Source organism: Vanellus vanellus (assembly GCF_965231255.1).
Source record: "Vanellus vanellus genome assembly, chromosome: 1".
NCBI lineage: Eukaryota > Metazoa > Chordata > Aves > Charadriiformes > Charadriidae > Vanellus > Vanellus vanellus.
Window position 1 is genome coordinate 54,218,708 of NC_138905.1, and position 13,092 is coordinate 54,231,799.

At 36.2% G+C, this 13,092-nt stretch overlaps 1 protein-coding gene across 2 annotated transcripts in view; it reads right to left on the bottom strand.

Annotated features, from left to right (window-relative positions):
• The window catches only part of NUP205 (nucleoporin 205), a gene marked incomplete at its 5' end in the record, with an annotated part of 50,624 nt that overhangs the window by 8,103 nt on the left and 29,429 nt on the right, over window positions 1-13,092 (bottom strand). For both annotated transcript variants that reach the window (XM_082495644.1, XM_082495643.1), the window contains 13 exons: window positions 453-579; window positions 812-950; window positions 2,109-2,230; window positions 2,438-2,629; window positions 3,370-3,518; window positions 4,770-4,868; window positions 5,718-5,988; window positions 7,661-7,852; window positions 8,681-8,761; window positions 9,715-9,872; window positions 10,606-10,680; window positions 11,730-11,879; window positions 12,917-13,031. In XM_082495644.1, the coding sequence (XP_082351770.1) occupies window positions 453-579; window positions 812-950; window positions 2,109-2,230; window positions 2,438-2,629; window positions 3,370-3,518; window positions 4,770-4,868; window positions 5,718-5,988; window positions 7,661-7,852; window positions 8,681-8,761; window positions 9,715-9,872; window positions 10,606-10,680; window positions 11,730-11,879; window positions 12,917-13,031 (1,870 nt within the window). The remainder of the gene's footprint in view (window positions 1-452; window positions 580-811; window positions 951-2,108; window positions 2,231-2,437; window positions 2,630-3,369; window positions 3,519-4,769; window positions 4,869-5,717; window positions 5,989-7,660; window positions 7,853-8,680; window positions 8,762-9,714; window positions 9,873-10,605; window positions 10,681-11,729; window positions 11,880-12,916; window positions 13,032-13,092) is intronic.

Sequence of the window (13,092 nt, forward strand, 5' to 3'; positions counted from 1 at the left end):
AGTGCTTCTCCCTCAAAGCTTTCTTTTTTAAATAAATAAAAATGGCGAAGACATTAACAGATACAGGTATGCAAACAATTTTCTGTCTTCATGTCCCAGTCATAGAATTTGCTGAATGAAAATTCTTTTTGAAGTTACCACATGCACTTTGAACACTACTATTGGCAAGTCATCTCAAAGACAGAAAATACTTACTGTCAGGTAGCATAATGAAAAGAAAATGAGAAGTCAAATGCATATTTGATAAGGGTACTATGTCCACTGCACATCCACCGTACTTACTCCAAGAACCATTATTTAACATTTCTTTATTTTCCCCAGAGCTCTACATGTAAAGAAAATTCTGTATTGTAGTAGATATTCCCTTGTATGTCTTTTTATTTCTTTATAAAAAACAAAAGCCTAAGATTCATGCAGATGGGGCTAAGAGACTTCAAAACTTCAGTTCCTACCAGGCAAAGCTGCCTTGCTGATTATTCCTGTCAGGGAGGCCAGCTCCTGGAGAGATCCAACACTAACATCTTGACACCTCAGGATTGCCTGGATAGTATCTGAATGGGAAATCAGAAACTGCAAAACCTGTACCACAAGAAGAAAAGGGGAAATATGAACAACTCAAAATTTAGCAGTAAGCAGAGAGATAGCAATGCTTTTACTTTTTGAGAATTTTGAAGTGATCTCCCATGCCAGTGAGGATGGGATTTTAAAAAAAAAAAAAAAAAAAAAAAAAAGCTTACTTTCAGAGGAAAAAGACACATAATTTCTTTGAATGAGCAGTAGTAGGGATACTCTAGCATCTTTTGGAACTTACCTGTCCTGCTGCTTGCAGGTGTTGTGCCATGGTGGATGTGAGGATCACTTGGCACAGTTGAAGAGCTGGAAGAAGAATCTGGCGGTAACGTTCCACTGGAGCAGGAATGAAGACTGGGGGATCTCTCATTCCATACATTCTTAAGAGGTTTAAAAAGAAAAAAAAGAAAAAAAAAAAAAAAAAAAAGAGATAAACAGTGCAAGAAAAGTGAAGCCCACTAGCAAGGCAGAGCCTCAGCGTACAATCACCTTCAAGAACCTGAGAACATCTGTATTTCAATAATAGGTCTGTACTTGAACTGAGTTTATATTGGAAAAGCAACAAATTTATGATACACAGCTGCGGCAATTTACCCAGAAAGCTGCTGCCAGACATTTTCTCTAATGAGAGAAAATTACTTCTTTGTACTGTACTACATTAAATCAGATGACTTTGATGAAGAAATATTACATCTGTTTTCTTTACTTATATATAAGATTAAATATTCTTACATATTTTAAGAGGTGTGCTTAAATCTAAAGCAACTGATAAATACAGTCCTCTACAAAAGCCCTGTAGGTTTCATACAATCTTATACCTCTTATTGGCACTTTTAAATAGAGTACTTGTCTAAGTCTTAAATTTTTCCTGAAGTGTTTGAACCCCCAGTGTGTCACTAAGAACTGTAAATTTAAAGCAAGGACCGAGGTTTGAAGTCAGCCAAGGCGGTCTCCCCTAAATATGCAATTTCCTTCTCCGAGATCTTCTCTTGGTCACCCCACAATGACTAAGAACATGACAACACATCAAGAAGCCTGTCAAGCAATATATAGCTGTGAAATTTTAAAATATTTGATTTTTTTTTTTTAAACAAATCATAAAATATTTCAGAAATAACATTTACTTCATTACCCATTAGTGCTTTATGGGGGAGGATGAACCCTGCACTTGTTCACCAACTGCAAAGCCCCGGAAGTAAATTTACCACATAGGGTGTTTTTCAAACATTACAGTCTAAATGATATAATAATAATAATAATAATAATAATAATACAATTCCTATCTAAGTTATCAAACAAATAAGATTTTACATAGTCTAAGTAACTGGACATGCAAGTACAACTTCACACCCACTTATTTGGAATTTTTCTCTCAATAAAATGTAGTTTTAAACCAAACTGATAAGTTAAAGAAACACACACACGCACACAAATACACCCACAAATACTTACTCAAAAGACCTGTGGCTATAAAAAGACATCACATGCTTCCAAGACTATACTACAGTTCCAAAATCAGCTAGGGAACCAACACTTACCCCTGATGGTCTGTTTCGGGTCGCATATCATACACTTGACACTGTGCCAGCCTCACAATCACTCCAGACCGCAACAGCTCTAATGCCCCTTGCTGACTTTTAGCTACTCTAGTGAGGAATGCCTAGGGAAGAGTAGAGAAGGATAAGTACTGGAGACGCACAATGAGACTTATTATGACTATTTTCTCTCTTGAATTTAACATCATTTCAAATACTATTATTTTAGTAAAATATCTCAAGTACAATCAATGTGAAGCACGGACAAACAACTTTTATTAAAAAAAAAAAAAAAGCACCGTGTCTCAAAATCATTTCTGAAGTACTATTACCATTTTGGACTCATAGGTGTACAGCGCTTTCAGTAAAGGGGGCTGAGGTGTGAGCAAGCTCTGAAGAGTCAGATCATCATCTGCCAGGCTATCCACAAGCACCTTCAGGTAGCCACTATTGGAGAGATACAACAGCCACTGCTGCTGCTTGTCTACTGAAACAATACGATCAAGCAAAGCCAATGCCAGCATCTGGGATGGAGGAAGAAAAAACAAAACAAAATCAAACCAGAATTAAATCTATGAGATCAATGAGATTTCTAACAAATACCTAGAAATACGAAATGCTAAGTAGTCCCTTCTAATGGCTTCTTAAAAGCAGAATGCATTTCTGCACTACAATCACAGTCCTTCATGTGGAAAATATTTTAGGATTTCGTGACATTTTAGTATAGTATGAGCAAATTACCTTTTCTCTATTATTCTGTAACAAAATATTACAGATACTGCTGAACAACAACTATGGCAAAAAATTGTAATGAAGTATTGCTACAAGCACTATTGCTATTTAAAACTACTTTGCATTCTAACTAGATTCCTGTCCGCTGAAGTTAGTATCAGAAAATACTTCTTCCTGAAGTCACCAAACCTTCCCAAAGTGGGAAAATAAACTGGCACGTCCATGATTTAAAAATAGTAACAAATAAATGCCACAGCAGTTCATACCTACAATCTTTTGGAGCAGTGCTCGATACCCTTATTTTTAAAGAACAAGCCACATAGCTTTTTTGAGGAAAAAAAAATTAAAATGCACATATTGCCCCTACTTTCAACAGCTTGAAGGATGAGTGGGAGGACAGAAATGTGAAAGAGATTAAGTATCTACAAAAATTGTTCTAGTTCTACCTCACAAAATTTCCCCTTTCTGCACAGTAGTAAAATGTTCTTTAAAACAAACTGAACAGCGATTGCAAAGGAATAGATTTATTTACCCGGCCTATCTCATGACCATCACAAGCATCACGACAGACCACCTCCATGAGAGCCGCCCCATAACTCTCAATAATTGCCATGTTTTCCCGTTGCAATTTACTAAACACATCTTCAGGAGCTGTCAGACGTTCCCACATAGTTTTTTTAGCTGTAAAAAGCAAGTAAAAAATGAAAAATGCAAATATGGGCAGTTTAGCATTAACTTAGCTACAGTATAGGTGAGGCTACATCCCTCAGGGAATTCTCTATCTTGCAACAGAAATGCCCCAAACAATGGACAGGGTTTCTGACTGAAGTGCAAATGTTTTCCTACAAATCCATTATTTCCTGAATATCACACACAGGCCATCCGGCACAAAAAAAAAAAAAATGTGCCTGTATAAATACACCATCCTTGCAAACGTATATTCTACGTTACATGTATTGAACACCTTCGAATAATTTTAAGCAGACTATTAGACCTAAGAACTTTCACTGGGACCAAAACACTCAGTTTTGAAGGTACATAAAGAAGGTGACTTAAGTGGGAAAGGGCTGAATCCAAAGCCAGCAAGAAACTAGGACGGGGTCATAACAAATCCAAAGGTATTTTTACTACTGTTGCTCAAAATGCTGATCAAGTAATATCAGTAAGAGTCTGCATGCACAGGCACTAGCCCCTGGTTTGTTTTTCAATCCTTGCTCAAGCTGCAAGATGAAATAATGGTTAGAAACACTGAAAAATCAAGTATTTAAGCCATTAACAGAGAGAATGTGATATTTGCCATAAGCTCTCGGTTAAGCAGCAACTCTGGCTGGCTTATTTTTTGGGGGGTTAGCGGTTTGTTTGTTTGTTTTCCCCCCAAGGGCTTTTCAGCTAAAGGAACAGAAAGAATATTAAACAATCTTTGGGTTGCTTTTGGGGTTTTTTTTGGTTTGTTTTTTGGCGCTTTTTTTGTGGTTTTTCTTTGTTGTTTTTTTGTTTTTGTTTTTTTTTAATTGGATCACTGTGGTATAAGGGTACATACAGATGTGGAGGCAATACATTTCCACAGCTGTATGTTCTCAAGTAGATCCAAGTAATCTCCAGTCCTTTGACAATTTTGTAGCTATGATGCATAGGTTTAAATGGACACAAATGAAATATCTTCTGTAGGGCTGGATGTCAGAAATTTAATACCCTCATTCAGAACAATACATTTTACACATTTTGAATACATATTTTCTAGATAGGTCAGAATAGAGGAAGATTTGCATCATTTAGCATAAGCAACTAATTTCAGAGGCTCTTGGAGTAAGATGGTCTCTATCTACATAATCTATCTATTTCCAGAAGGCAACTCAGCATGCAGAAACTGTACTGTTCAGGGTTAAATAACAATTTATTTTTTCTCCTTTCCATAATACAATTGGACCATACCTGCTTCTAAAGTGTCTGGTTCATCTGGTCTCTGGGCAATCTGCAAATAATAAAGCAATGATCCATAAAGGTGTGTTCTCACTCTCTGGAAGCCACCACCTGTTCACAAGAAACATTCATAATTAGAACCAAATAGTTGTTAATAAGAGCTGCTCTCTTATGAGGACAGGCTGAGAGAGTTGGGGTTGTTCAGCCTGGAGAAGGCTCCAGGGAGACCTTATAGCAGCCTTTCAGTATCTAAAGGGGGCCTACAGGAAAGATGAGGAAGGACTCTCTATCAGGGAGTATACTGATAGGACAAAGGGTAATGGTTTTAAACTGAAAGAGGGTAGATTTAGATTAGGTAATTGGGAAGAAATTCTTTACTCTGAGGGTGGTGAGACACTGGAACAGGTTGCCCAGAGTAGTTATGGAGGCACCATCCCTGGAGGTGTTCAAGGCCAGGTTGGATGAGGCTCTGAGCAACCTGGTCTAGTGGGAGGTGTCCCTGCCCATGGCAGGGGGGTTGGAACTAGGTGATCTTTAAAGGTCCCCTCCAACTCTAACCATTCTGTGATTCTATGATGTAAATTCCATAGCGCCATCTTCAACTGGTGCTTAATTTAACTTTCCTATGGCGATGCTAGCAGAAATAAATAAAACAAATAGATTTCTTAAGTCAGAGTTCTACTGACCACATAAAAGAGTATTTCAGCAAGTTTATGCTGCTCCAAAAAAGTAGCAATATTTACACATCGCTATTCTGCTTGTTGTTCAAATTAAAAAAATAATATGCCTTTATTCATTTTTTTCTTGTTGGTAACATCACTTAGTTCTATATTAATCATGTAAGATCCACCTAATTGACTGTAATAAAAATCCTCACTGCAGTAACAGGAAGCAGGTCAGTCCATCTTTCTACTTTTGGTGTTTGGAATTCCCACACATGAACTGCAAAGGTCAACACACCTGTTTTCAAAATGAAATCCAGCAGCTTTTTTAAGATGATGTGGAGAGAGGAGTCACCAATGGAAGCAAAACCCATAGATATGCTCTCAGAGCCAAGTGATGAGGTAAAAGAACCATCCAGCATCAAGACATATTGAGACTGTCCCGCCATAGGGAGTGCAAGTGGCTGTTTCTGCTCAGTTTTCACAGACTGGCTGAGGTGGGCAGTCAGCGTGAACACAGCCCCTGCCACCACTGGCATCAACTCCTGAGCTGCATCATCATCTAGGATCTTAATACAGAAGAAGAAAAAGAAAAAAAAAAAAAAAAGTAGAAAAGTGTCTGATTTCATGAGCTATTAAAGCAATTAATTTAGCCTCTCACAGCTATTTTATTTATGTATGGGTAAGGATTTAATTAACATGGCTCTATTTAAAACAAATCAAAATCAGTAGTGTCAAAAACTTGTTCAGAAAGATGAGTTAAACACATTTTAATTGAGAAGACCATTAGCCTTCATTTTTTAATTTACATAAATCACAGGCAGGATGATAATTAAATTTGGATGGGGAAAAGGGAAGGAATGTACTGACATTTGAGTTGCTTTATTAGTAAAATATCTAAACCTAAGCTAGGGAAAGAACAACTGACACTCTCTTGGCTTTGCAGCTACATAAGAAAACTATTTCAATTAAAAATGTGAAGACACAATTTAGAAAACTCAGAGGGGTGAACATCAAAGAAGTGAGTATCAAAGGAGCTTTTAAGACAATGTGGAGAATTGCTAATGAGAAGTTAGCATTTACTATTTTAGTTCACTTTCTCATTTAAAAGGTAAATCTGGTATCTTTTTCACTGACACTCAAGGAGCTTTCCTTTTAAGCAATACAGTTGTATAATACAAAAGATCAATTATTTGCAGAAGAAAATAACAATAATTGTTTTCTCAAATTAACAAAATCTTCACTAAAAATTGAGTATTACAGAAAATTAGAGTCTGAAATATCTGCTCAGTAATGATTTTAGGAAAGAAAAAAAATTCCTTTGACTTGCAAAGGCCTCCTTTGTTTCCCATTTTTTTAATTTTGTTCACATAAAAACAAAAACAGTACTCCACTAAACTATAGTTTTTAGGTAGCTCCTACAGAAAAAATAATGGTAAAAACAACAACAAAAATCCAAAAGGTTACCCTCTGCTTGACAAAATATAACATTTTCATATATTTCTCAAAACAACTTGTCTAATCAGAACTACAAACAGCATAACTCTCACAATAAAGCAAAAAAAAAAAAAAAAAGGTTGCCCCAGCAGCCTAAACAATGCAAGGACCCTTCACTAAATTTTGTCTTTCAGAATGGCTGGGTCAGTAGTAGCTGCCTACTTCAACTCAAAAATTACTACACTAATTCAGCAGTAAATCACCTAGAATTTAAATATGTTAAGACAATCAAACTCAAAAAAGCCTTCAAATTGTAAAATCTTAACTTTTTCTACTCTGAAGCTTCATGCAACTCTTTCATTTTTCAAAAGAAGCAGCAATAGGATTTGCAGTGAGTCATCTAAACACAGTAAATCAGCAACTGCAGTACTGTTTGCCTTCAAACCTTCCAAAAGTTCTTTTATGCTCCTCATCAAAATGGGCTGTTTCCTTTTCACACACCCTTTCCAGACCACCATCTGAAATCTACTGGATTATACCGAAATATCTTTGAAATTTGTCAATACCTGGTTCATAGTTCAACAGCAGCTATGCAAGAATACAGAGTATCCCCTCTGTCTACAGTGCATTCAACTTCAGCACAGTAGCAATCAGAAAACTAAAAAGAATACTAAAGGCAGACACATTTCTTTTTTTTTTTCTTTTTAATTTAAATCAAGAGTGCTACTTGAAGAGTAGTTTCTCTTTCACATAAAAAGCTACAGCAACAAAGTTCAAGAGTGTTGATTTCCAGTACAGCATTACCTTGTCATGCACATCCTGCAATAGATCACGGATAATCAGTTGTCTGTCCTCAGCCTGTATGAGATCCTGGGGGCAGGCAGTGAGTATAATTTCCACCAGTTGTCTCCATGACTCTAAAGCATGCCTCTTAGCATGAAGGCATTGCAACAGCTTATTCCGCTCCACTACGTACTGCAGGATAGTGTTGATCTCCTAAACATCCATGACAAAGAAACTGAGTTATAATATGCTAAAACAAGTTAAAGGCAAAGAGAGATTTCAAGATGATAATTTTATCTATTAGTAGTATTCTTTGGGGAATAAAAAAAGTCTTCAGTTTATCAGAAACATGCTGCTATTAGTCATTTTAATAAGATAGGCCAATCCATTTCTGAGTTACTTTTCACAAGACCTTCCTTCATGAATGTCTCAAACTCATAGTAAAAACAATAATAAGAAAAAATTACCAGGGAAATTATTTCCTAATGCACAATTTACAATCAAAACAACTATGAAAAATCTATTTGTGCATTTTCTTTCCATTTTTGTCTGAGTCATTTCTCCTTCATCCTTAAACTTTCAAGTCCATTTAGACAATTTCAACTAAATTTAAAAAATGGCATGAACCTCAGAAAATAATTAAGCTCCAAGTTCACTGAAACTATAGCTGTGTTAGAAAGGAGGAATAAATTGTCACCCCCTGTGAGAGAAAGGCAAGATGATCTTGGCTGCTACACACTGTACTTGTCAACAGCCAATCTTGACATCACTTAGGTACTGCTTTCTGTACAGTGGAGTGGGAGCAGCAATTATTATCAGTAATGTTATCAGTTCAAGAAAAAAGAAGACAGACTCCACGTCTGCTGTTTAAAGAACAGTACATTAAGAAGTAGTTTATCTCACCAAATTTTACTGTCTTTTTTTTAATTCGGGAATTACTAACTCAAATACTGAAACTTTCATAGTAAAGCTTATGGCTTGACGGTATGTGAAATCCACCAAGAGCAACAACAAACAGTAGCTTATTTATTCTATACTTACCTCCATAAGCAAAGGTCTCTGGCCTATTGCTGCCATTCCTTGAAGGGCATTGACTTCTGCAACCAGAACTCTGTGAAGGTACTGAAATTAAAGTTAAAAAAGAAACTTTAATGACAAGTAAAATGTATTTGTTCCTTCTAAAAGTATTTAGGAGATGGCTACATAATGACAGATGCAATTGAAGGACTGAGATTCAAAGAAGTTTTACTCATTTTTTAGGTTTCTCCCATTCTTCTTTCTCTAACTGCAGTACTTCTAGCTGTCTAGTCTCTCTCCCTGCTCACAGCACTTATTTTTGCACTCATTCATTTCCTTCTGGTTCTAAGCTGTTCTGTCCTTTCATGAGATCTTCTAACACATCACACTCCCTTTCCTCTTCAACTTCCACTATAGTCCTCTTACACAGAAGAAAGGATTTGTTTCCTCTCAAGTCTAAAATACATTTTACAATACAGAATAGCTGGTTCCTAATATGAAATAGCTGCATTCCTATTGCCATCAGGATCACTTTTACGTTACATTCTGCTCCTGCCCTGTCCTATCTCTCAGATCACAAATTTTTCAGGACTGGTCATACACTGGTCAAGTACTCATCATAATGGGACACCTATCTTACCTAAAGCCTCTAAGAACTACTGCAGTACACAACTATGTTGCATACGTAACCATGTACGCATATATATAGTAGTACATAGTTGTGTATCAGAGACCAGTGAAATACATGAGGTAGGTATGATATCTGCAATATCACTTGGGTGTTCTAAGATGGGAAAAACATTAACATAAAAAATATTTCCTGAAAGTGCCTTAGACTAATGCATGTCTACTGCAAACGAGAAACCAATGTGTGCAATGCAGAAGAAGAAATAAACTAATCCAAATAGTTTGCATAAACTATGTACATATCTGAAACAGCTATACTTTTTACATGAAAGCAAGTTTCAAAGTATTATTAATATACTGATTTTTTTATTATCATCATCATCAAGATATAAAATAGCACATGCAACTTGAGAACACAGATCAGTGCGCACCTTGACATTGCAGACCACTTGTCCACGTGCATTCTTGTGCTCACAATTAGCAATGACTTGCTCAATCTGAACCCGGTCAAAAAAATCCAGTTGTAAAGGCTCTGGAATGTCCTGACTGAAGTCAATTGAATCCAGGATACTTAAGATCTTCCTGCGTACTGGAAATGTAAATCAATGCAAACTGTATTCAGAAATATCAAGGGGAAAACAAAAAAAATTGACAATAGGAGCCTAACTTACCTTTTTAAATCCAAATCTTAATGTGTAAAGTTTCAAAAGAAAACACTAAATCTTCAGAAAGTGCTACCAATCTATATAAAGGGGCTTAAAAACATTTTCTAGAGCCTTAGATTCCTAATTTGTGTTAGATTGTATTGTTCTCCTGTTATGTATGCACACAATCCAGTATTTACAAATACAAGATTCTAATTTTTTCTCCTTAATAAAGGCAGGCTGGTTTTCAATGAGAACCATGCAGTCTTTTGTTGAGACTTAGAAACATTGTAAGGAATCTGAAGTTACTTACTGAGGTTTTTTATTCTTTGTCATGAAAATAACAAGTATGTTCAGCCTTAGCGGCAGTCTCACTGTTTTTACTGTCAGCAGTAAATTTATAGACTACCACCCACCCATTCTGGCCTTCCGTAAATACTTAAACACAGACTCTTCCAACTTCCTTTTCAGTCCAGTATTTTCCACTCGCTCCAACCATCTACATCAAGGCTCTAAAATTCATTTTTTCACCACACTAAATAAAATTATCCCATGTACTGCTGCTGTTTAGAAAACCTATTATTTTCTTTTTCAAAGTGTTCTTTGTAGAGGCAGCCCTCCCCCCATTCAGGATCAGGAAAACTTTACCAAGAAATAATCAACAGCCATAACGCTTACCTTTGGAAGCAGTGTCAAAGTGGAGAAACCCACTGACTGATCGACTTTCATCTTCCATCCCTCCTTCACCATCAGCTGAAGGTAATGAAATATAATAAATTAAAAAAAAAAAGTCAAAGCGAAAAATACCACCTACTTTATTAACACTGAAAGAGAAAGACGGAGAGAGCACACACTGACAAACCTTTCACGTGAAAGTCTTCCACTACAAACAAGCCTTGACTGTTAATAAAACGAAAACAATACTTATCTCACAGAAGCTAGCCAATTATCAAATATAGATTAGACAGCACTAGAAATGCCTAAAAAGACACCCCACCCTCCAGTAGGAATAATGTAGCTGGATGAACACTGTAAAACGAGTAGGGCATCCAGACACAGTTTCCCATACTCAGACCTCCACGAGGATGAAGAGACAGTGTTCAGACCTAATAAAAGTGACAGAAAACACTATACTGCTGCAGCCCGTTATGATATCTTCCAGTTATTCTGTTTACTTTCTTCATGTGAAGAGTATTATTGACACCTATTTCTATTTCTCTTGATTCATTTCTACTCTGCACTGAAATCTTGCCTTTTTATTTACCATTGCATTTTAAATCACATTGGGATGAAATATCATTTTTGTGATGTTATAATATCAAAACCCAAATAGACCTGTAGCTACCATCTTCTGTGAGAGAGGGTTGAAAATGTGTGACAGACAGACAGAAGTTAAGACTGAGAAAACTTTGTCTAAAACTGTTTACCAAGTAAGACCCTCCATGTTCTCTATACAGTAACAACTCTGGATAGCATCCCAAAATAAATTATTTTAGAATTTTAATTTTTGTTATATTCCCCTCTCCTGCCCTATAAACTATGTTTATTTTTTATATCAGTGTATACACCAAAATGTTTCAAAAATGAAATGCAGACAAAGCAGCAGTGATCAAAAAGATGCCATGATTTCTTTCACTATGAGTCCACAACCACCATCATCTTTCTTCCCATCTCTCCACTGGCAATTCCAGACCCGATATCACAAACGAACTGTCACAAGTTATAGAGAAAAGATTTCAAATAAGGTCTCTCATGCTTCCATTTATTCAAGTTTATTTACCCTCACAATAAATTCCTCTTACCCAAGTATGGTTTCACAGGCATGTCATCAAGCAGCAGATGCAGCAGCCTCTGTGTGTGGGAGCGCTGGCGGTTCAGCGATGTCACTCGCATTTCTATAGCTGCAGTCTTCATCAGCCAAGACATTTGGTTCAGTGTTGAAATCTCATGTTCTGGGTGGGGATAAGGAAACAATTAGAAATTGGACATAAATAATATTACTTACTCCACAGAAAATGTTTTTCATTTGAGAAAGCTTTCAGACGATGTCATTACTTACTATCTGCTCACCCTTTGTTTATAAGACAAAAGGACTGAGAGATCTGACAAAAGCCATTAAATGAACATGTGGTTATTGTGAAAACAAATCGTACACAAACTTGCAATTAAGGGCACACACATACACAAAAACTCTGGATATAACCTGTACTAATAGTCACTGTGGAGAATGCAGTGCTTCATGAGCAAATAGGGTCAGTTATAATTTCAGTGAAAATAATCAGACATTTACCCAAAATCAATTATAACTTTAATCAAAGTTGGTGAGGCTTGAACGTCAATCTCCAAGAATCCTCATATTCTTTATTCAGTTAATTTAGATTCTTAAGTTATATAAGAATAACCTAAAGTGCTTTACCTATGCTGGATATAAGTATTCGAATGCTAAGTTTAATATCATTTAACAAAGGACTGGTGATCAAGCATCTGATAAAGTGAGTAAGTACATTTATTCCATTTAAGACACCTGAGAAATGTTGGTTTGAAACATTAAAAATACATCTATTAACTTAAAAATGAATGCCATCACCACATAAAAATTATTTGTTCCAAGGAAGGGAAGATACAGGCAATTACAACCACCAGCCTTCTATTCCCTCAGTTCTTTGTAGCATTCTTACTTTTCAAAAATGTGATTTTTCTTTCTGTGGCATAATCCGACAAAACTACAATGATAATTGAAATCTAGATTAGGGTTTGCTTCTGGAGACTCGATGCATTCCAAAACTGACATTCTTTTACAAAAGTTCAGCGCTAATAATCTGAACTTCCTAAACAGGCAGAGTCCCATCTTTGCAGAATTAGAAGGTTAGCAGAGGCGGTAATTAATTCAGTTTAATAATGCTACCTATGTTTCTTCAATGAGTTCTAGGGAGTCTAAATATGCACTGAATTTTAAGCATGCACGATCTTGTCTTAGCATAAAAATTACCTCTGATAGAAAACGGCAAATACTGCAGCTGAGTGAATAAGAAATCCTGACTGGTCCTCAGATATCTCATAGTTGGACCTGATGTGTCAGAGCATGCACATAACTGATAGATCACCTGACAATCAAAAAAAAAAAAACCACAGTAGATATCCATTTATGGAATTTATTTTAAAAAC